At 35.9% G+C, this 24479-nt stretch overlaps 2 protein-coding genes across 11 annotated transcripts in view; one reads left to right on the forward strand and one right to left on the reverse strand.

Moving 5' to 3' along the window:
* LTN1 (listerin E3 ubiquitin protein ligase 1) overlaps nt 1-19311 on the forward strand; it is a 65328-nt gene extending 46017 nt beyond the window's left edge. For 3 of the 4 annotated variants that reach the window (XM_008701784.2, XM_008701785.2, XM_040621070.1), the window contains 11 exons: nt 750-885; nt 1089-1233; nt 2741-2954; nt 3411-3648; nt 3990-4064; nt 5945-6131; nt 12083-12254; nt 13305-13525; nt 15044-15238; nt 16159-16326; nt 16916-19311. In XM_008701784.2, the coding sequence (XP_008700006.1) occupies nt 750-885; nt 1089-1233; nt 2741-2954; nt 3411-3648; nt 3990-4064; nt 5945-6131; nt 12083-12254; nt 13305-13525; nt 15044-15238; nt 16159-16326; nt 16916-16978 (1814 nt within the window). In that variant the 3' untranslated portion in view covers nt 16979-19311. The remainder of the gene's footprint in view (nt 1-749; nt 886-1088; nt 1234-2740; nt 2955-3410; nt 3649-3989; nt 4065-5944; nt 6132-12082; nt 12255-13304; nt 13526-15043; nt 15239-16158; nt 16327-16915) is intronic. The other variant, XM_008701783.2, reaches the window with a different exon arrangement.
* Nucleotides 19312-22552: 3241 nt separating this feature from the next.
* The window catches only part of N6AMT1 (N-6 adenine-specific DNA methyltransferase 1), a 34954-nt gene continuing 33027 nt past the window's right edge, over nt 22553-24479 (reverse strand). For 4 of the 7 annotated variants that reach the window (XM_008701774.2, XM_040621077.1, XM_040621076.1 and 1 more), the window contains one exon: nt 22759-24029. Coding sequence is in view for 3 of the 7 variants with exons in the window: in XM_040621076.1 (XP_040477010.1) it covers nt 23953-24029 (77 nt within the window). In the remaining 4 variants the exon portion in view is untranslated. Of the gene's footprint in view, nt 24030-24479 lie in introns of all 7 variants that reach the window. The other 3 variants (XR_005832147.1, XM_040621074.1, XM_040621072.1) reach the window with 3 other exon arrangements.

The following is a 24479-nucleotide window of genomic DNA, read 5'->3' on the forward strand; positions in this document are numbered from 1 at the left end:
TTTCTTTCTTTCTTTCTTTCTTTCTTTCTTTCTTTCTTTCTTTCTTTTCTTCCTTTCTTTTCTTTCTCTCTCTCTCTCTTTCTCTCTCTTCCTCTCTTCCTCTCTTTTTCTTTCTTTTTTTGTCTGTTGCACACAACTTAACAATATAAGAGAAGTTGGTAGTTTACTATTCTATATAGTGATTGATTTTTCTTGAATTTTCTCCCTTATAGTAATTACAGTGCTTACATGATTTGCTTTAGAATTTTTTTTCCTCATTTCAAGTTTCATGTCGAAGAAAGAAAAGAATGCTTCTTCTCGTAACATTAGCATGGTCTAAGAGAATGATCATCCCTATATTTTGTCAAAAATCAGTTTTATCAAAGAAACAAAAAAATAATTTTTTTTTTTTAAATCTTTTAGCCAGTTTGGGGGAGAATTACCATCTTTTTTTTTTTTTTTATAGATTTTATTTATTTATTTGACAGAGAGAGAGACAGCCAGCGAGAGAGGGAACACAAGCAGGGGGAGTGGGAGAGGAAGAAGCAGGCTCTTGCGGAGGAGCCTGATGTGGGGCTCGATCCCATAACGTTGGGATCACGCCCTGAGCCGAAGGCAGACGCTTAACCGCTCTGCTGTGCCACCCAGGCGCCCCCCAAAAAATAATTTCTACATCTATAAGACAAAACTTTGGTTTAAGTTAGTATGTATAGATAAATGTGGGTGTGTATATGTGTGCATTTTAATTTTCATTTTGAATTTTACTTTAGGAGGTTTTGGACATCTTGCCATTTTCAATTCTTGCCTGCAAACCAGAAGCATAGATGATGGGGAGCTATTACATGGTATATTAAAAATTCTAATATCCTGGAAGAAAGATCATGAAGATATTTTTCTTTTCAGTTGGTAGGTGATATTTTATACTGTGTCTCCCCCCAATTACAATGTGTATCGAGATTGTGTTTCTTATAGTCACAATTTTCTATAGTTATAGGATAGTAAACACTGAAGTCAACCTTTTAGAAGTATATAAGATTTAAAATAGTTTCTGATTGAATGTCCATATCATTCTTTCATGTTTCTTTGTTTTGTTTTTGTCTTTATCCCAGTAATCTATCAGAAGTAAGTCCAGAGATACTGGGTGTGAATATAGAAATAATCCGGTTCCTTTCCCTGTTTCTGAAATACTGCTCATCTCCTTTGGCGGAGAGTGAATGGGACTTCATCATGTGCTCCATGTTGGCTTGGTTGGAGGTAAATTAACCCAATGTGTCATCACCTCAGTTAGGTCTTCATGCATATCTGTATGCTAGAACCAATTATTAATCTTATTCTTTAAGTAATGATTGTAATTAGCTCTTTTGCGAACATTTGAACACTTCATAGATGTATTCCTCACCAGTTACTATTTGATAGAACAGTCAAGTGATAGAGGTTTAAGGTCTGCCAGTATCATTCAGTGACCAAATCTCCTGCTATTAAAGTGTTCTCTCCATTAGCTCATTTTAATATAATATTTATAGCACAGTCCTTGGAGGTTTTATCTTTCATGATCAGTTTTTTAATCTTTTTGGCTCTTAATTATTAAAATGTACTATGTCAGTAATATGTTAAAGATTAAACAAATTCAGAGGGAATTAATGCTCTTTTTATGACACAAAGCAAGTATAATATTTGTGGGCTCTGATGGCAGCAAATCATTGGAGGTTGAATTGGTCTGAATCTCTGCTCTGTTTGCTATTAGCTCTGTGGCTTAGGGTGTGCAACGTGACCTTCTTGAGCCTCAGTGTCCTTATTTTATTTTTTATTTTTTAAAATATTTTATTTATTTTAGAGGGAGTGTGAGCAGGGGAGAGGGGCGAGAGGAGAGGGGAAGAGAGACTCTCAGGCAGGCTCCCTGCTAAGCACAGAGCCTGACTCAGGGCTCAATCTCACGACCCTGAGATCATGACCTGAGCCCAAGTCAAGAGTTGGACATTCAACCTACCGAGACACCCAGATGCCCTCAGTGTCCTTATTTTAAAAATAACTTGATAATAAGTAGAGCTCCTGAGAAGACTATAAATATGTTTTTATATATTTCACTTGGTAAATGGTAATTGGTATTTTCTTTCATAGTTTTAGAAGTAGCAATTCAGGGGCACCTGGGTGGTTCAGTCGTTAAACGTCTGCCTTTGGCTCAGGGCATGATCCCAGGTTCCTGGGATCGAGCCCCCCATTGGGCTCCCTGTTCCCCTGGGAGCCTGCTTCTTCCTCTCCCACTCACCCTGCTTGTGTTCCCCCTCTCGCTGGCTGTTTCTGTCTGTCAAATAAATAAAATCTTTAAAAAAAAAAAAAAAGAAAAAAGAAATAACATTTCAGAATAAATGGATTGATTCTAATTCTTAGTATTTTTTTAAAAAGATTTTATTTATTTATTCAACAGAGATAGAGACAGCCAGCGAGAGGGAACACAAGCAGGGGGAGTGGGAGAGGAAGAAGCAGGCTCATAGCAGAGGAGCCTGATGTGGGGCTCAATCCCATAACGCCGGGATCACGCCCTGAGCTGAAGGCAGACGCTTAACCGCTGTGCCACCCAGGTGCCCCTTAGTATTTAATTTTTTAAAAAATTATTTTGATATAAAATGTATAAATGTCTTCTGAGACTCTACACTTCAACTGCTTTTTGTTTTAAAATTTAGAGAACCGAGAGTTCTTTATTGCCTTGATTAATGGTGTTCTGGTAGATGTCTGCTTACCTATTTCATTTTTGTTTCTTCAGACAACAAATGAGAATCATGCATTGTATTCTGTTCCACTTGTACAACTGTTTGCCTGTGTCAGCTGTGATTTGGCCTGTGAACTCAGTGCTTTTTTCGATTCTGCAACTCTGGATACCATTGGCAATCTCCCTGTAAATCTAATCAGTGAATGGAAAGAATTTTTCTCCCAAGGCATCCACAGTTTGCTCTTACCTCTTTTGGTGACTGTTACAGGCAAGTGAAAGGGGAATCATAGTGGGATTCATTGCAAATGACTAGTTGAAAAATTCAGAACAAAAACTTTGGCTGCTTAAGTCAAACAGTACAGAATAGTGAAGAAAAGAACCTGAGAGAAAGCTTGGCATCTCAGAAGCATCATATATGCTTCTGCTTTACAGACAAGAATTGAAAACTGGCAAAGTATCCAAAGACTATTGCAAGTTAAAATAATAGTAATTCACATAACCTGAGTAGATTATTTATAACTCCGACTTCTCTCTTTTTTAAGGATGAGATAATAGAAGTTATGATTACTTTTAAGATTACATTAAACAGTTTCTAGCGAGGACTGCTCTACTGTTTGTCAGTTTTTTATTTCATTTTCTTAAATGACATTTGACCATGAATCAGTCAAGTTCTATTACTCACTTTGTTTTGGGATGTGTATGTTTCTTTCCTTTTTGTCCTCAGAAGAAAGTGAAGATACATCTGAAACATCCTTTCAGAATGCAATGCTGAAGCCCATGTGTGAAACACTAACGTATATCCCGAAAGACCAGCTGTTAAGTCAGAAACTCCCTTCAAGATTGGTTGCTGGCCAAAAAACAAACTTACCAGAATATCTCCAGACATTGTTAAATACGTTGGCCCCATTACTCCTCCACAGAGCTCGACCTGTGCAAATTGCTGTTTACCATATGCTATACAAGTAAGAACTCTTCCAATTGAATCAATGTTGTGGCGGTTCAAAAAATAAAAAAAAATAAAAAAAGAATATATATTTAGTTTTAACCCTTGGTCATTAAAAAAAAAGTCAAAGTGAAGAAAAAAAAGTGAACTTGACCATGCATTGTAATAACAGGGATGCCAAGTTTTGGATCATTTAGGTCACTGTTCTCTATACACAGTTTACGTTTAGGTAGTCCGGGCTGTAGGTGATTATTTCAGAAAACAATCATTTAAAAATATACTCATCACAAAGTGAGTATTGGTCTTTCTGCTCTTGAGCATGCTTTAACAATGTGTTATAATATATATTCTCATTTGCAGATTGATGCCTGAATTACCACAATATGATCAGGATAATCTAAAGTCATATGGAGATGAAGAAGAAGAACCAGCCTTGTAAGTTTTTTTAATAACTTGTTTTATTAAATTCTCATAATCCACCTCACTTATAATAACTTCAGAAGATGGATAAACACACAAGCTCTAAATTTAGAGTATATATTCATTCAATAGATCTTTTAAAGTCATCTATAAGATAAAAATGAAAGTTAGAGTCCAGCCACAAAGATATTTCCTCTCAGTTTTTCCTAAACCATATTTTGTTTGCTACTATTCAGCAGAACTTTCTTTGACCACACGGTAGCTGTGGAAAGAGTATATCAATTCACGTATCTATTGAGTCCCCACTTTGTGCAAAGTATTAAATGCCTAGGGGAGAATACGGTGTTTGGTAATTGTTCTTATTCATAAGGAGCTTATAATCTACTGTAGACGACATTTATAATAGAAGGCTGTGTGTGGCAGGTGCTGCGGAAAAGGATAGATAGCATGCTGGGGGAACACGACCGCTGTGCACCGGAAGGGAAGGCTTTTTCTTGAGGAAGAGACACTTGTGCTGGATCTGTGAAGTTAGGTAGCACTTCAGCGGGGCAGGGAAGACCGTATAAATTAAAGGAATACCATGTGCGAAGGCATGAATGTTCAGAATGTGCTGGGGAGTGTTGAGTAGTTGCCACTTAACATATTTTTTATTGTCCATATCTTCCTCCACTGGAATAGCAGCTTTGTAAAGTCAGGAATTTTTGTCTCTTGTTACCGACTATGTTCACAGCATTCAGAATGGTACCTGGTCTAACACAGACTCATGAATACTGCTCATTTGTTTAATAAAAGGATAAATGAACGAATATATGTGGAGTAGGCAGGGAAGGTATAGTGAAAAATAAAGCTGGAAGGGTACCTAAGATAATGAAGGGCCTTAAAAATTACATTTTCTGGGATTTGGGGCATTATTTGGTAGAAGATGGGAAAAGTACCAGCTGATTCTGGCTATGGTATGAATCATAAATTATACGAAGAAGCACAGGGAGGTGAAGACCTTTCTAGAAACAGTAACAGTGCACGGAAGACAGCATGGAAATGAAGAGATACCTGAGCTGGTATTTGTAAAATCCAGTGACTGTTGGTATGAAATAGAGAAGGGTTGGTACATGGGATAGTCGTGTTGAAGGTAAAAATCCAAGGGCAGAAGCTTGAAGACCTGTGTTTATGGGCTGGGAAAACAAAGCTACAAGGGAAGAAATGCAGAGGCGAAAGGAGAGAACTGAGCTACAATGTCAGAGAGTTTGACAGGATATACACAAGTATTTCACTTTTTGAGGATCTCCTAAGTGCATCTGAAAGTGTTAATGAGTGCAGTAGTTCAGTAAAAAAAAAAATTACTTTGCCATGAATTAATATGAATATTGAATTTACTTTCCTGAAAAGACATACAGTCTTATGTTTTTTACTCTTTATAGGGATCTGGTAGGACCTGGTATCCTTCATCATTCCCCTGACTAGCTGAGGGACTTGAGATTAATCATTTAGCCTCTCTGGGTGTGTGATATTTTTTTTTTTCCATCCGCAAAACAGAAGGTTGAAATAAATGTTTTCTAAAAGGCTCTTTCCTTAAAGTGCTAACTACTAGAGCTTATATTTTGTAGGATTTTTCCTATATATTTTAAATATATAAATATGAAAAATATTTTACATATTTATGAATATAAAATTTGTTTTATGTTTACATATGTTAATGTATTTGTAATTAAATATATTTAATTTAGCAGAATTAACAGTTAAAATCAGCAGTTAAAACTGAATCTGTAAAGGGGACTTTTAAAATGGTTTTTGGAAAATAGAGAAAGATTTTTCTAAAATGCTTAAAGTCTATACATGCTGTCAGTTTTTTAAGGGATAAGTTATAAAGAAAATTGTGTTTAATCATTGATTCATAGGTCACCACCGGCAGCGTTGATGTCTCTTCTTAGCACTCAGGAGGACTTGCTAGAAAATGTTTTGGGGTGTATTCCTGTTGGACAGATAGTTACTATTAAGCCACTGAGTGAAGACTTCTGCTATGTTCTGGGATACCTCCTTACCTGGAAATTAATACTTACTTTCTTCAAAGCTGCTTCATCTCAGGTAAATAAGTACATGATAACTTTTGACAGTTATGTCCTCTGTGTGTTTCTGTTACTGTTCTGAACCCTTTGTTTCCCCCCTTTTTGAAAAAAGGAGAAATGCCTCACATTTTAATCTAATCTTTTCTGGCTAACTTCAGACATTCTTTTTTTTTTTTTTTTTTTTAATTTATTTATTTATTTATTTATTTATTTATTTGACAGAGACAGCCAGCGAGAGAGGGAACACAGCAGGGGGAGTGGGAGAGGAAGAAGCAGGCTCCCAGCGGAGGAGCCTGATGTGGGGCTCGATCCCAGAACGTCGGGATCACGCCCTGAGCCAAAGGCAGACGCTTAACGACTGTGCCACCAAGGCGCCCCTAACTTCAGACATTCTGCTTAATTTATTTCTGTCCCTTAACTTCCTTATCCACACACACACACACACACACACACACACAGTTTTTTGCAAAAGTAATCTCTGGAATGTGCTTGAATCAATTTTTTTTTCTAACTGAATGTAACCACCAAGTCCTTTAATTGCGGGAAACAAGATTTATATAATTTGATTTTATATTACTGCAGTAATAATTCTAAAGGACTTGGATCTTGCTGTTTTTTTTTTTTTTCCTTTCGTCAACTTCTGACCCTTGGGGAGATTTCGGTTAATACATCATTGGAATTTACCTTGTTTGAAAATCAGTGTTTAGAGCAAGATCTGTGAAATGCTACCTATATAATTCAAACTGTTATCTCTAAATGGTAAAAAATACCCTAAGAAAATTATTTTATCCAAATTATAGCAGCCACTAGATGTCTCTGTTGTCTCATGTTTAGGAAGAAAGACCTCATTGTCTAGGAAGAAAGCTGGAAAAATTTCCAGGTTTTCTTTTCTCTCTCTCTTTTTTTTTTTCTTTTTATTCTGTAGGCAGATCCCCACTTAAAAAGTTCCAATTAAATATTGATTGAATCAGTTTGATAAACTGACGGCTTTTTAAATATAAACAGTGCCTTTTTTGACAGGTCAATACAATAACACTTAGTTAATTACCTCATATTTGAGGTGTGATTAAATATGGCATTCATTTCCAATGTGATTTTTCAGAATTTCTAAGTTATAATTTATGTCATTGCTAATAACTCATACCTGGGTGCAAATATATGAACATATGCGTCTTTGCATTTCTATGTCTAAAGGGAAGATCTAATTATAGAGGCAATGATGTTCTAGATGTTTAAATTGTTTTATTTTTCTGTAGGCTGGCCACTTATGCTTTTGACTTGGGCTAGTTTTATTTGCTGGTGATGTATTTCATGAACTCCTTGTTGGGCTTTTATATTTGTTTCTTAAAATTTTGTTGATCTCTAAAGAATTGCAGCAAAGTGAGGCTTCCATGTGTAAGAATTTTGTTATTACCGTCTTATATTCAGAAATTTAGAAAATGGCCATGCATCACTTTCTTCATTAAACCAGAATTGGGGTAGGGGCACAAAGAATTGTATAGCAGCACGAATGAGTCTGGAACCTGAACCGAGCTATGACAGTTAAACCAGAATAACTCAGTTAATAGCCTAATTATGTAAATCCTAAAGCAAACAGAATTTTTTTAAAAAACACTGTAATTGGTCCTAAATCTGAGCTTTTTAAAAATTTTTTCTTAAGAAAAACAACAACAACAATTCCCAGTGAATCAGATTGAACTGGAACAAAGCCATGAGCGTATGTGTGTTTCATAGCTTTACTAATATGTTTTTCACATACTATCAAATTTACTTATTTAAAGTATACAGTTTGGTATTTTTGCTATATTCACTGAATTGTGTAAATATCACCATTTTCTAATTTTAGAACATTTTCAACACCTGAAAAAAGAAACCTTTACCCATTTTCAGTCAGTTCCCATTTCCTCTCAAAACCTCCAGCCCTTGGGCAGCCACTATTCTGTGTTCTGACTCTATGGATTTGCCTCTTGTGGACATTTCACACACATGGTCTTTTGTGTCTGGCTTATTTCACTTAGCATAACATTTCCAAATTCATGCATGTTATGGCATATATATGTACTACGTTCCTTTTTATGACTGAATAATATTCCATCATATGATGAGTATACCACATTTTATTTATTCATTTATCCACTGATGGACATTTAGGTTGTTTCCACTTTTTGGTTATTATGAATAAAGCTACTGTGAACATTGTATATGAATTTTTGGGTGGACATATATTTTCATTTCTCTTGTGTTGTATACCTAGGAGTGGGATTTCTGGGCAATATACATGTGTTTTTAAAAGTCCATTGATTTTTTTTTCAAGTTTTTATTTAAATTCCAGTTAGTTAACGTACAGTGTAATATTAGTTTCAGGAGTAGAATTTAGTGATTCATCACTTAAATGTAACACCCAGTGCTCATCACAAGTGCCCTCCTAATACCTATCACCCATTTAGCCCATCACCCTGCCCACCTCCCCTCTAGCAACGCTCAGTTTATTCTTTATAGTTAAGAGTTTCTTGGGGTGCCTGGGTGTCTTAGTTAAACGTCTGCCTTCTGCTCAGGTCATGATCTGGGAGTCCTGGGATCAGGCTTCCTGCTCAGCTGGAAGTCTGCTTGCCCATCTCCCTCTGCCCTGCTCATGCGCTCTCTCTCAAATAAATAAATAAATAATCTTAAAAATTAAAAAGAATAAAATAATTCTGCAGTTTCCCATTAAAACAAAAAGTTTCTTATGGTTTGCCTCTCTTTCTTTTTCCCCTATGTTCATCAGTTTTGTTTCTTAAATTCCATATTTGAGTGAGATCATATGGTATTTGTCTTTCTCTGACTTTTTTTGCTTAGCATTATACTCTCTAGCTTCATCTGTGTTGTTGCAAATGGCAAGATGTCATTCTTTTTGATGGCTGAGCAATATTCCATTAAATGTGTGTGCATGTGTGCGTGTGTGTATACACACACACGTACACACACCACATCTTCTTTATTCATTCATCAGTCGATGGACATTTGGGCTCTTTCCGTAATTTGGCTGTTGTTGATAATTCTGCTGTAAGCATCAGGGTGCCGTGTACCCCTTCAAATCGGTATTTTTGTATCTTTTGGCTAAATACCTGTAGTGCTGGATTGTAGGGTAGTTCTGTTGTTGTTGTTGTTGTTTTTAATGAAATGCAGCAGTATAATTATTTCAGTGCTACAGGGCAGTTGATCTGTGCCACCCACAACAGATCTATTCTTCTGTGAAGATTACCTGACATTTTTTGTTGCTGTTACTGTTTTTTAATAGGCTCTATGCCCAGTGTGGGGCTTGAACTCACAACCCTTAGATCTAGGATTGTGTGTTCTCTGACTGAGCCAGCCAGTCATCGCAGGGTAGTTCTATATTTAACTCCATACTGTTTTCCAGAGTGGCTGCACCAGTTTGCATTCCCACCAGCAGTGCTCCAATGCCTGTTATTTCTTATGTTGTTGATTTCAGTCATTCTGACAGGTGTGAGGTGATACCTCATTGTTGTTTTGATTTGCATTTCCCTGATGATGAGTGATGTTGATAATCTTTTCGTGTCTGTTGGCCATCTGAACGTCTTCTTTGGAAAAAGGTCTACTCATGTCTACTGCCCATTTTTTAACTGGACTATTTTTGTTTTTTGGGTGTTGAATTTTATAACTTCTTTATATATTTTGGATACTAACCTTTATCAAAAAATCCATTGATATGTATCATTACTTTTTAAAAATTCTACTTCCAACTGTTTTTTTTTTTAATTCAGATTTCTAGAGGAGGTAGAAGAATAATTCAATGAAAAGTCATTACCCTTTTCCTAGAGTCACAAATTTTTAATGTTGCTACCTTTGAAGATTTATTTATTTACTTTTGGAGAGAGTGAGAGAGCGAGAAGCGGGGAGAGGAAGAGGAAGAGAATCTCATGCAGACTCCCCACTGAGCGTGGAGCCTGACACAGGGGTTAGTCTCACGACCCTGAGATCATGACTTGAGCCGAAACCAAGTCGGATGCCCAACCGACTGAGCAGCTCAGGCACCTGAATGTTGGTACCTTTGTACATGTTTTCTCTATATTTACTTTTTTTCTGCTGATCTATTTGAAATTAAGTTGCAGACTCATGATGCTTTACGAAAAGTATTTGAACATGTATCTCCTAAGAACAAGGACATGTTTCTACATAAGTGTATTGATATAGTTATTATACTCAAATTTAATTTTAATGCAAAAATGTCTAATTTGTATTCACATTTTTTTGGTTGTCCCTGTAATGTCCTTTATAGTTTTATTCCTTCTCTATTGAGTTTTGATCAAGGATCATGTTTGCATCATGTTTGTCATATTTCTTTAACCCGTAATTTCCCTACCTTTCTTTTCTTTATTGTCATTCAGGTTAGTTATTTTGTAGACTCTCTTAGGATTTGGATTTGTCTGATTGTTTCCTCGTGATCAGTTTCTGGTTGATTTTCAGCAAGAGTACTTACTGCACGGTGGTGATGTGTCCTAACCTCAGGAAGCACAGAATCTCAGTGTGTCCTTTATTGGTGGTACTAAGTTTGGTTACTCGGAAAGGTAGTGTCCTCCAGATTTCTCCATTGTTAGGTACTTTGATCAACATATTTTAAAAATACATTCCGTATTTTATGGCTTGATACTTGTATTTGAGCAGTTATAGTGTTCAGAAAATGTCTTGTCTTTCACCAAGAGGAGATAAATGCCTTAATGGGAAGAATAATTTTAAAATCAGTACATATACCAAGGAGTTGCAAAGTAAATGTGAACATACAAAAACTGGGTTATTGAAGAATGAGTTCTGAAGCACACAGAAACCTATAGTGCACCTAGTGGTGCCAGATTTTCCTATTTTTAAAAATTTTTATTGTGATGCGGTATAGTTAACATACAGTGTTGTATTAGTTCCAAGTGTACAATATAGTGATTATATAATTCTATACGTCACCCAGTGCTCATCACAACGGGTGCACTCCTTAATCCCCTTCACCTATTTCATGCATCCCCCACCCATCTCCCCTCTGGTAACCATCAGTTTGTTCTCTATAGTTAAGAGTCTGTTTCCTGGTTTGTCTCTTTTTTTCTTTGTTTTGTTTCTTAAATTCCACATATGAGTGAAATCATATGGTATTTGTCTTTTTCTGACTGACTTATTTTACAAGATTTCCCATTTTTAAAAAAAGGAACCAGAAATCCATGTATTTTTAAAAAGATTTATTTATTTATTTTGAGAAAGAGAGCATGTACTCGAGGGAAGGGGGGAGGGGCAAAGGGAGAGAATCTTCAAGCAGATTCCCCACAGAGTGCGAGCCTGACACAGTGATCCCATGACCCATGAGATCATGACCTGAGCCAAAACCAAGAGTTGGACACTTAGCCGACTAAGCTGCCCAGGCGCCCCCAGAAACCCATATTTTTGAGTGAAATCCTGCTTTACAAAACAAGAAGACCCCAAGACATTTTGGACTACTAGTTTGTGCTCTCTTATTTCTAAAGGGATGCTGGAGCTTTGATAATGGTGTAAGGTCAAACATAAAAATGGGATTAGTTTTAAGCAGGACTTTTGTAAGATTAAGGACTATGGTGCAGAAGGGGTATGTGGAAGACTTGGGAGGAGAGGGAGCATATCGTCCGTGGGGAGTGGGGGAGTAGATTTTCTTAGAGAAAGTAGAGGTGAGCTTATTAACAAGGAGATCGTTTGAGAAAGATGTTAGAAACATGTCCAATAAATGAGGGGGTAGTAAAAACTGCTTGTTTATGAAGAAAGGGAGCAGTGCCATCAAATGACATGTTTGGAAAGTAAGAATGTGGCATATGTTTAGTAGGACTCTTCCATGTAATTCTAAGTGTTCAAATTAATGCCTTTTTCATTGTGTTCTTGTACAATCTATTCTACTTTGATTTGCTCTTCTCACTGACTTGGTTTAATTGGGTTTACTAACAAAAATTCTTTATTTTCCACCAGCTTCGGGCACTGTACTCAATGTACCTTCGAAAAACAAAAAGTTTGAATAAATTGCTCTATCACCTGTTCAGGCTTATGCCAGAAAATCCAACCTATGCAGAGACAGCTATTGAGCTCTCGAATAAGGACCCTAAAACATTCTTTACGGAAGAGCTCCAGTTGAGTATTAGAGGTCAGTAAGATGTGTGTTGGTGTTCTTTCTTGGAGACTAGGTCCACATTAGGTTGTATTTATTCTCTACTTTTTAGAGTTTAGAGAATAACCCCAAATGTGAGAAGGTTGAAGTGTACAGATTTTCCATATTTATCTAAATAGGACATACAGTTAGATCTTGTGGGTAAGGGTAAGAAATCTATACATTTTTGAAGCTTTGTTTGTTGAGACTATTACCACTTATTCTGTAAGCAAATATTTGTTAGGTGATAATGTTTTGTAGGCCTGTAAATAAGTAGTGTTCATTTGGGGAAACAAAGATCAGTAAAATTTATTTTCTTCACTCTAGGAGCTCAAATTTTAGCTTAGGGAATAGACATGCATGCATCTAGTTGCACTCCAGTGTTTTAAGTGGCTTCCTTAGAATTGAAATTTTTTAAATGTCTTGGAGATGTGAGGAGAGTACTATGTCTTGTGAGTATTGAGGTGGATATTTTAGGATTTTTGTGTAACACATCAGTGAGCCCTGGGGAAAGTTTAGGGACCAAACTCCTTTTCATAATTTATAAGAAGACAGTCTTTAAATTTTTCCTTTTTTTTTTTTTTTAAGTTTATTTTTTTATAATCTCTATACCCAGTGGGGCTCAGACTTATGACCTGGAGATCATGAGTCACATGCTCCACTGACCAAGCCAGCCGGGCACCCCTAAATTTTTCCTCCTTTTTATTTAACTTTTTTCCCCCACTCCCTGGGCGTAAGGGATTGGGCTTGTCCTTTTTAAAATACATGTGATCCCTTTTTTGTGATCTGTCATGTGAAATGCAGAACACTATGTCTAGGCAGATTTTTCAGTGTCATTTGGGATCTTCATTCTTTTTACTTCTTTTTCCCATTCCAGTGATTCATTTTGAATGTGTGAGAGAAAGTTAATACTCTAGAGTTCAGGCTTCTTCAGATGTTTGTTTTATGAGCTCCAGCTCTAGTGTTAAGGAATTAAAAATGATTTTCTAGTCTGTTATTCTATGTAAGAAATACATGTTACTAACTAAGGATTTGTTTTTTCCTCAGAAACAGCAACTCTTCCCTACCATATCCCACACTTGGCTTGTTCAGTCTATCATATGACATTAAAAGACTTGCCTGCCATGGTTAGGCTGTGGTGGAATAGTAGTGAGAAGCGTGTCTTCAATATTGTAGATAGATTTACAAGCAAGTATGTCAGCAATGTTCTTTCCTTTCAAGAAATTTCTTCTGTGCAAACAAGTACACAACTATTTAATGGCATGACGGTTAGTATTATCTTGAATTTTTTCCAGAAAAGTTGTTTGACTATTGGTTATGTCTGTCGTTGGTAGTGAGTATCATCACAATATTAACCGTTGATTCAGAACTTAGAGAAATTGCCTACTTTATTTTCTACTTCATTCTTGTATCAAGCAAGTCTCAGTATTAATGTATAGATGGAAACAATGTTATAATTTACCCCATCAAAGTTTTTGAACATTCATTAGGTCATTCAAAATATATATTGGAACATCTGTAGATTCCAGACACTGTGTGTGAATCACTTGGGAAGTGAATGGTTTAGTAGGGTCAGATTCCTACTGTGTAATAACATAAAACCTAATAAAGGGAAAAGCGTGATACCGATATGTTTTTTGCATTGGAAACTAGAAAGTGTGGGAAAGGTTCATCTGACTGAGGGGATTAGGTGCACCTTTATGGAGGAAGATTACTTTGAAGTGGGCAGGATTGTGTTTTAGGGGCAGTGAGGAGAAAGTGTTGAATATAGAGAAAACAGTACAACAAAAGCAAAAAGCTTGGAGATGAGAATGTAATTTCTGCGATTGTCTAAGAAATGTTGAATAAGCCAACATTCATACAGAGCAGGATTCCTGAAGGTAAATAGAGAACCCAGTTGCTTCCATGATGAATTAGGGCCATGTGGGGAAAGGCCTCAAATGATAGTCTAAAATATTTTGTCCTGTCTGGCCACTGGAAATTTTCCTTTGAGGCAAGTGACACTGTCAGTGTTATAATCAGTGAAATTGCTCTGACTGCAATATATAGTATAGGCTGTTGGCATGGAGCTTGGGTTCAATGCATAGTCAGGGAGACCAACTGGAGCAGACATTGTGAATAACAAGGAGGGCCTGAGTGAGGCAGTATCAGTGGAAATGGGTCATAAAAGGAGAGGAATGTTAAAAATTTTGTGGTGATTTATCCAAACTTGTAGCTGGTTAATATCTAGGAGGAGGTAGAAGGAAAAATTTAGGATGATGCTATGGTTTTTAGCTTGGAAATAGGATAGTCAGAAGACTATGTTGGTCAAGCATGATAACTTGTGTTTTATATTGTTTGCAATGCTAGTATGAAAACTAAAACCAGGTGGAAATAATTCTAATAGTTGATGGTTGGCTTTAAACCAAGGGGATTCTGTGGCAGAGAAAGACTTAGGGGACTGCTAAATATAAATGATATTTGATACCCTGGATGTAGAAGAAAAGCAGTAATTAAGAACTCATTCTGTCACTGTTCTGTTCAAAATGTATCCGACACGCCTAATATCATAACATACTTTTTTATGAGCAGGATTTCTTTTGAAACTAACTTTGAACTTCATAAAAATCACTACAAAATATGTCAGGTGTATAACCTCTGTATTAAATACCTCTTGTCCAGTAAACCAGCATGTTTACTTGTATTGTCTTTGAATGAAGACTAACTGCTCATAGTGACCTATCAAAATGTTTTTTGAATGAATGGAAAGAAATTTGCAAAAAGGTATTACCTTTTCTGTGTTACAGGTTAAAGCTCGAGCTACTACTCGAGAGGTGATGGCTACTTACACTATTGAGGACATAGTTATTGAACTTATAATACAGCTGCCTTCCAATTACCCGCTGGGTTCAATAACTGTGGAGAGTGGGAAGAGAGTAGGTGTGGCTGTTCAGCAGTGGCGGAACTGGATGCTGCAGTTAAGCACTTACCTCACCCATCAGGTAAGTTTCTGTGTGCACGTTCAGCTTTCTAGATAGTACTACTGACCTCCTCTTTGAAAGGGCAGAGTAGGTGTAAAATGCATCACTTCTGCTTGACGTTGAAAGAGACACTATATTTCCTTGGGTCGACACAGATGTGTGCCTGAATGACCTGAACCTGCCTACTGAGCTGTTTTCCTTTTCAAGGTTCTGCAATTTCTTTTTCTGGTGTTTGAGAGGAATTGACTTTACTCCACTGACATTGTGGATGACACAGAACAATACATGGTATTAAAGAAATTGAGGGGGAATCTTTTTGTTAGATACCGGATCGATGAATGTCTTTAGGAGCTCCTTTTAGTCTAACATTTCAACTCTCCTTCTCTGATCAGAGAAATCCCAGTACTCTCACAGATCTTTGACTTTTAAGCAAATTGTAGTTGTTTGCACGTTGAGACTATAACACTTGATGTATTGGTGCAGAACCTCTCTTTCAAGTCTGTCCTTAATGGAGAAAAATTATATCTGGTTTCTAAAACTTGGGAGGTCATTTTAAAAACCAACATTCAGAAAACTTAGGAGATGTGAATATAGCCAAGCAGATTCTCTTCTTTCTAAATTAAAATTCAGGGGTGCCTGAGTGGCTCAGTCAGTTAAGTGTCTGCCTTCAGCTCAGGTCATGATCTCGGGGTCCTGGGATCGAGCCCCATGCCGTCGGGCTCCCTGCTCAGTGGGGAGTCTGCCTTTCCTCCTACTGGTGCTCTCTCTCTTTCTTGTGCTCACTCTTCCTCTCTGTCTCAAATAAAAGAATCTTTTTTAAAAAATTAATTAGTTGATTAATTAATTTAAATTCCACTTTAAAATTTATTAAATTGAATAAAAACAACTTTGGTGGTCTTCAGAGTATATTTACTCTATTTTTTTTTTCTTTTTGTTAACAGAATGGAAGTATTATGGAAGGCCTAGCATTATGGAAAAATAATGTAGACAAACGTTTTGAGGGTGTTGAAGATTGCATGATATGTTTCTCAGTCATTCATGGTTTCAACTATTCTCTTCCCAAAAAAGCCTGTAGAACATGCAAGAAAAAGTTCCATTCAGCCTGCTTGGTAAGTCCAAAGAGAAATTAACTTATTTATATTTTATGTACATTTATATGTGTGATATCTAATTTTAGAAAAGAAAACGATGTTTAACTCTTAATTGTAGTTAATGAGAGGCATATTAAAATGATTTTTCAAAATCTGTAAGAGATAATTAGTAATTCACAGAGACTGGTAGCATCAAAGCACTTTAATAAATGGGTGTTTTTATTATAGCTCTCACTCAAACGGTAGATGGTCCTGTAAGATCTAGACCATAAAGGAGACTGAAAAAATTGGAACCAGGGGCCATCGGGCATTAGAGCTTTTTACTCCTTTTAAATATCATATTGAAAAGAAAGCCGCCCAGCGTACAGTTGCTTCATAGGGAGGTCTTCCTGATACGTCTTAGTGGCTGGATGTGTGAACCTAGGGAGAAGGAGTCGTCCTGTAGCCTTGGGAAATAATACTGAGTTGGGCTGATTTTGGAGATGAATGGAGGAAGCTAAAATTTTGATATTCTCCCTTTTCCACTTAATCATTGTTAAGTTGTATGTATATGTAAAATGACAGCTTTAAAAGGTTCTTTTCACATTGAAAACCTTTTCTCTTTCAGTACAAATGGTTTACATCTAGCAACAAATCCACTTGTCCACTCTGTCGTGAGACCTTCTTCTGAATTTTTTTCCTTCCGTTGGAAGTGATCCCCAAAGTAAATCAAGCAAAGACTGTGGATCTGGATCCATCTTCAAGTGTGGATGGGAGGAGGCCAGTGAGCATTACTTTTAAATAGGACCTTCTCTGGAAAATGATTTTGGTTAATGTAATAATCCTAAAATCAGGTTTACTTATCTTTAGATTGCTTTGTAAATGTTTGGAAACCTTTTCTTTTACATAAAACTATTACATATTTGAGAGAAAATATTTATATTAATAGTTTAATCTTTTTGTATATTTAAAAATAAATATGGAAAACCCCTAAATTACAGAATTGGAATTTGTGAAATCACTGTACAACTGTATTAGAGTAAAAAGCCCATTTAGTTTGTTGATCTATGTTCTAGAAGAGTCCAAGTGAGGCAAATGAATTGAGAGGGTTGATTTATATCTACAGATATTTTAAGACTTATTTATTAGTTGTGACAACAAAATTAATTAGTATTCTGATATTTGTAGATTATTTTAATGATAAAAATGAGGCTAAGCTATTAATATAGCTTATCGTAAGCTATTTGAAGCATGCTCTGAAATCCTATATAAAAGAGTGTAAATTGAACTTTAAGGTGTCTCCATTAATCAAGGGTTATGAAATTCAGAAAATTAAATTCACGGCACTGACCTTTTGCTGTGGAAGAATTTCCATGTATTAGTGAAATTTGAAATGCAGACTTGTCAGTGAATTTACTACACAGTTTGAGTGAGTCTCTAGAGGGTAAGAATTTGAGAGAAACAATTAGATTATTTCATTCGTGAAGCAGAGTGGTAGTTACCCCTCTATCAAGAGGGAAGAAATAAGTAAGTATTTCTGAAACTTAAGACTGGTGGAAAAAACAAAAATTTTAAAATGTCATAGGAGGCTTTAATTTTGTAAGCAAATTTTGCTATTCTTACTAGCCAAAGTTACACTAAATTAGAGATTTGGGGCATCTTATTTTTTCCAGCCTTTAGAAGTACAAGTTAATAATTTTAGTACTAAGTAAAATTCAGTATAATGGGCTACAGTGGAATAGGTGAATACCTGCCGTTTGCCACAGCACTGTTACCCTTTAAAAAATTGTGCCCAGGTTATAAAAGTGTGAAAGTTTGGAACTTAGAATAATTTTATTGCAGTCTTCCATTATATGGGAAATATTAGCATATCTAATAGCAAGTTTACTTGAAAGATCAGCTAATCATCTCTGTTGCAAATGTTTAATTGGCAAAAAGCAAGTCATGTTAAATAAAATCACTGCTTACCATCAACTGGGTAAAATGGTTATTATTGAAATAGAATGAATGTGGTCAGAGTATCGTAGTTGAGAGTGAAGTATTATGCGTGAGTTACAGATGTCTTGAATTGAATTTGTAGATGCAGTATCCTACCCAGTTTTGTCTGTCTCTTGGATTTTTCTCCCTAGTGTTTATTACCTTATAGCCTTGAGACTCAAGGAGTCAGTCAGTGGAGAACAGATAGCAAAATTCTACTACCTCTTCTTAACCCCTTTCTTAAAATACTCTCTTTCTGTGTGTCTCTCTGACATAGTAATCCCAAAGGATTGTGTTACTCCATGTGAACGTTACACACCTTTCCTCTAATAATGGTTTTATAATAAGACCTTGTTCATAACTTTTCCAGTATTGGTACTTCTTGGCTTCTGACCCAAACCTCAAGTAGAACAGAAAAGGGAATAATGGAGCATTGTTTTTCCACATTAGTATCTAGGGCATCAGGTTCTTGGTGAAACACTGTAATTAAGTGAAATACCTACTCTTCATACTTAGGACTCTAAACACTTCTTTGAGACTTGTAAATATAAATGTAAAACTTGTTACTGTTTATATGCTAAAGAAAAAGCTTTCCAAAATAAGACCGAAATTCAGAATATCATTGATTAAGGTTTTATTTATATAGCGTTAACGACGCCGCAGAGCATCCCTTAAAATTCTAGCAGAAGGACAGTAAAAATTGCATGAGATTCAAAGCCCATTAGCAAAATTATTAATTTAAAACCCTAATGTAAATTGCAAATTTTTAGAATTTATTTTTAACTCTTACTTATCACATGGTCTAATGTATTTACATAGGTCTGTGGCTTAAATAATTAATGTTATTATTTGATAAGTTTTTGTGGTGTGAATGATTAATATTATTTGATTGTTATACCATATGTGCCCATTAAGATTCTTTTTAATTATAAAATATTTCAAATATACAGAGTAATAATAATAATATAAATGCCCTTGTACTCTTCACAAACTATTTTGCCATATTTGCTTCTGATTTTTAAAGAAATAAAATGTTCCTCTTTTGTACTCCTCCCTGATGCCATCTCCTCTTTCCCTCCCTAGAGCTAACCTACTGTTCTGAAGTTGGTGTGACTCTTTTTCCTCCTTAAGATTTTATACTTCACCATGTGTTTGTATCCATAAATAATATATAGCAGCTTAAAAATTTTTTTATTTGCGATAGCCTATTGTGTGTAATCTTCTGTAACTTGCTTTTTCACTCAACATAACTGCTGTTTAGTATAGTAGTTAACTTGCCAATTCCCCCAGTAATGGTCATTTCACTTAAGATTTTTTGCTGTTTTGAGTAGTGCTGCAAGTGTGCATCCTTGATAACATTCTCTCATGCAGTTGTCCTAGATATTCTGGACACATGCCCCCAAATGGATTTTGGGGTAGTTGATACGCATAGTCTGTGACTTTAGATCTTGTCAAATTGCTCTCCAAAGTGGTGTGCAAGTTTGCACTGCCAACAGTAGGGTAAGAGAGTTCTTGCCTCATCACCAATAGTTAGTCATCTCAGATTTTTAAATTTTTCTAGTCAGAACTGTGAGATAGTAGCTTTTTGTTTTAATTCACATTTCCCTGGCTACCAAGAACCTTAGCTTCATTTGATATACTTATTGGTCATTGTGAATTTATTTGTATGCCTACTTTTCTCTGTTACATGGCTGCTTTTAGTGTGTGGGTTGGCTTTAACGTGGTCTGCGGTCGTCATTAATTATATAGAATTTTGCACTTAAATTTAGTCAAATTTATCATCCTTTTCCTTTATGTTTGAGCCCTTTTTGTGTTAGGTTTTAAAAATTTAGTCCTTCCCTGAAGTCTAAAAAATTCTATCTTGCTTCAAAAGTTATAAATTTCAAAATATGCCTAATTCACCTCAAATTAAATTTTGTGATTGTTGTAAGGTTGAAATCCTACCCCGTATTGATAGCCAGTTCTCATAACATCTTTTATTAAATAATACATTAGCCCATTCCCTACTAACTCTTATATTACCACGTCTCCTTGCATGTGCAGATTGGTTTCTGGACTCTGTATTCTGTTCCATTGGCCTACTTTTCTGTGTTAATTCTACACAAAATTTTTTAAATTTGAAAAATAGCTTTTATAATTAATCTTGAAGAGGAGCTAAGTAGTCCTCTTCTCCACTGTTCCAGGATTTTCCTTGGATAGCCATATCCTCTGCTCTCCAAGTGTGCCCCCTCCCTTGCTTGCTTTTATTATTATGGCTAGTTTGTCCTCACTGTACTGAGTTGTTTGATGAAAGAATTTGATAAGTGCCCATGTTAGGTTTCATCTGGTGCAACTGGGTGGCTCTTCTGGCTTTGCTAGATCTTATCCTTAAGGTCTTCCAACCCAATTATTCTCTGTTTTAAAATTGGAAGCAAAAATTTTGTATATTTGTGATGGAATGCTTGAACCTCTCCATGAATTTGTCTTTTTGTTCTATAAAAGTTCCTTGTAAAAAGACCTCGGGCTCAGCAGGGTATTTAGCGTGGGGGTCTGCTAATCTAACAACTTTGGTTCATAAGTTTTGCTAGATTTACTTTTTAAAAGATGAAGTGAAATTCACATAACCACCATTTTTAAATAGACAGCTTAGTGGCATTTAGTACATTTAACAGTTACTCCTTAATCTCCCACCCTCCCCCTGGTAACTGCCAATCTACTTTCTGTCTCTGTGGATTTACCTATACAACGTTCTGCTTTCTTTTACTTGGCATGTTTTCAAGGCTCATCCACATTGTAGCAGGTATCAGTACCTCATTCCTTTTTATGGCTCAATAATATTCCATAGCATATGTATACTTATTATCCGCTCATCTCTTGATGGACATTTGAATTGTTTCTTTTTGCTGCTGTGAACAGTGTGTCTGTGAACAGTCATGTGCAAGTATTTTTATGAGTACATGTTTTCAGGTCTTTGGGGTATGTACATAGGAGCAGAATTGCTGGTGGTTCTATTTTTAACTTTTTGAGGAAACACAAAACTGTTTTCCATAGCAGCTGCCACATTTTATATTCTCAGCAGTGTACGAGGGCTCCAAAATCTTCACATCCTCACCAACACTTACTGTTTTGTTTTTTTCCCAGTCGTAGCCATCCTAGTGGATGTGAAGTGGTATCTCATTGTGGTTTTGACGTGAATTTCTCTGATTAATGATGTGCATCTTTTCATGTGTTTGTTGGCCATTTGTGTATCTTCTCTGAAGAGATAGCTATATAAATACTTTATTTTTTTTTAATTTTTGTTGTTGAGTTATAAGACTTTAAATATATATATATTATTTTAATATAATATAATATAATATAATATAATATAATATAATATAATATAATATATATATATATTTTTGGATACTAGACCAAGATCTACTTTTTAGAGGGATGTTAATGTTCTTTAATTTGGGGGGGGGAGTTCTTGAGAATTCAATATTAATTAGTTTTCGCTCTGACAAAAATTCCAAAGCAAATTTCTTAAACAAGAAATTTCTCTCTTTTGTAAATGAAGTCCAGATGTAAGCAGTTCAGGGCTGTTATGAAAGCTCCGTAATCATGACAGACCCAGGTTTCTTATGTATGTACCTGGACCTAGGTTTCTGAGTTGCTGCTTCACTGTTCTCACACTGCTTTTCCACTTCGTGGTCCGGGTTGACAGCTCAGGCAAGCTGCAGCTGGGCTGTGCACCGCACGGTCAGCACAAAGGAAGCAAGATGAGCGTGCTCGCTTGCTGTAAGGGTACCCTTCACAAGTCACACACAACACGCACTTGCATCCTTTGGCAAGAAGTTTTTCTCGTGTCAATCCCTCGCTTCAAGAGCAGCTGGAAAATATCTTTATTCCTGGTAGCCCTATGTCCAGCTAAAAGTGAGGAGTTCTGTTGCCGAAGAAGGTGGGGAGAACAGATACGGAAGGACAACCAACAGTGTCTGTTACAGCTGTTCTGATACACGTGTGAGTGCTGTTGTCTTTCCTAATGTTAGTATTTGCAAACCTGGATGACCATAGTTTTCTAGAGTTGCATATGCCTTTAAAATGTCAGTGTTCTCTATCCAGTCTAACAATCTTTGTTTTTTAATAATAATATTTAGCTCCTTTATATAATATAATCATAGATAAGTTTCATAGTTTTCTAATCGTCTCGTTGCTTTTGTGTTCTTTTTTGTCTTTTTTTGGACTCATGAGGTTGTGTTTGTTTCCCAGGCACCCATAGTCTTCATGAGTATTTTTTATCCTCATATCCTTCTATTAACTTTATGAATAAAATTTGTGTGGTTTATTATTCAAGGTTATCGTAGCATTTATAACAATTCATATTGACTTAATATCTCATATAAATTAACACTTTAACCACTTACTGGAGGACAATTCAGGGATCGTAGGATAACTTCAATACTGTTGTTTTTTTGTACTATTGCTTTCAAGTGTTTCTTTATATGTTAAAACCCACAAGACATTATTGCCATATAAGCCTGTATATTAGTTTGTGTTTGTCATAGGTACTCTTTGTATCGATTTGTATCGATCTCCACTCTTCCCGCGTCTTTGGCAGTCCTTGTCTTTCATCACGGGACAGTGTCTTGCATCTTCTGGAGTTCACTGTGTCTGTTGCAAAGAATCAAGAGTTTTATTAATCCTCGTAAGGAATGGATCCCTCACCGTACCCTTCCCCAGCTGCTTTGATTTTCTCTTTGTTTTTGGACTTAGACAGTTTTACTGTGGTGTCTCTAGGTGTGGATTTTTTTGTTTGGGATTGTAAAACCACTTGAATCTGTGATTTGATGTCTTTAGTCATTTTTTGGAAAATTCTGAGGCATGAACTCTTCAAATAGCACTTTTGCTCCATTCTTCCTCTCCTGTTCTACTCAATTTTCACCATAAACCATATGTGTCTTAGATTTGCTGTGTTGTTGTTTTATTCTTTTTTCTCTTATGTTTTTATCATTTGTGTTCTAGTAGTTACTTAATAACTTAGAAAAATGTGTTTTTAATACCTATAGTCTGGTCACAGGAAACTAATTTTTTAAAATTTCAGCTTATATTCATATTTTGTTACAGAACAGTATTATAGGGGGTAAATAAAAATATTTTAAACACTAAAATATGGTATAATTCTGTGAGTAAAGTGGAATAAAAGTACTGACCCAATGAATGATGTTAAATGTCTGACTGTTGAAGAGTTTGTCCTTGTATTATTATATTGATGATGGTATCAGATGAGATCGGTCACACCGAGGGTGGTGTGACCACAGATGATACGATGATGGTGGGAATCAAATTGCTATTGTATTTAGATTCTATTAGATACATTTAAAAGAATGATATAACATTTTTAAAAAATGTAAGTTTAAAATGCCACTGGAAATGATCTTAAACTTATTTAAATTTATGATGGCAAATGTTAGTTATCAATTTAAAAAATAATGTGAAGTGGTATGTATTTTCCCAAAATGTGTTTAGAGGAATGCAAGCAATAAAGTTTGAAGATCCTGTTCTGGCAGATGCTCAGTGTAAGGTGGGCTGTCCAGTTCCCATACGAGACCCACACAGGCAGATCTTTATCGATAGTTTTACAGAGATTTAAAAAATGCTTCTTGAGATTTGGTCTGACATGCTGTTCATGTCAGACTCTCTTCTAGGGGATCCAGTCAAGTTATGGTGCTAGAAATGTTGAAGAAACTGCTTTACTGCTTGGGTCCGATCTCCCAGAGGCTCTGTGGTTAGCATTCTAGCCATTGCTGGAAAAGAGAGAGAAATCAGACAGAACTCTGTGTTGTCATAGCTTCATTCCTAATAACAAAACGGACAGTCTTTAGGAAGTGAAAGGTACCTTTTCTAGCAACAAAAGAATATACGTTTTGACATGTCTTACTAGAAATGGTTTTGTAGTTGTTACAAGATTACAATTAATTACATTTTTAATTCATTAATTACATTAAGTCCTTAATTTAACAGCTCCTTGTGCCTCTATAACGTGGAGCTTTGTCACAGCTTGCAGGTAGCTCTGAGGACAGTGCCTGCAGAAGGTCACGTCTTTTTTCTCATCTTACTGTGCTGGCGAGACCTCTTAGTAAACAGTCTTCCTTGTTTCTTGATGAGCTTTAAGATGGACTGTTTTAAGTACCAGATGTGATCCACATGTATAGGTCTGGGCACATAATACTCTATTAGGAAGTATCTTTCTGTTC

Source organism: Ursus maritimus, unplaced genomic scaffold, assembly GCF_017311325.1.
Source record: "Ursus maritimus isolate PB19 unplaced genomic scaffold, ASM1731132v1 scaffold_4, whole genome shotgun sequence".
NCBI lineage: Eukaryota > Metazoa > Chordata > Mammalia > Carnivora > Ursidae > Ursus > Ursus maritimus.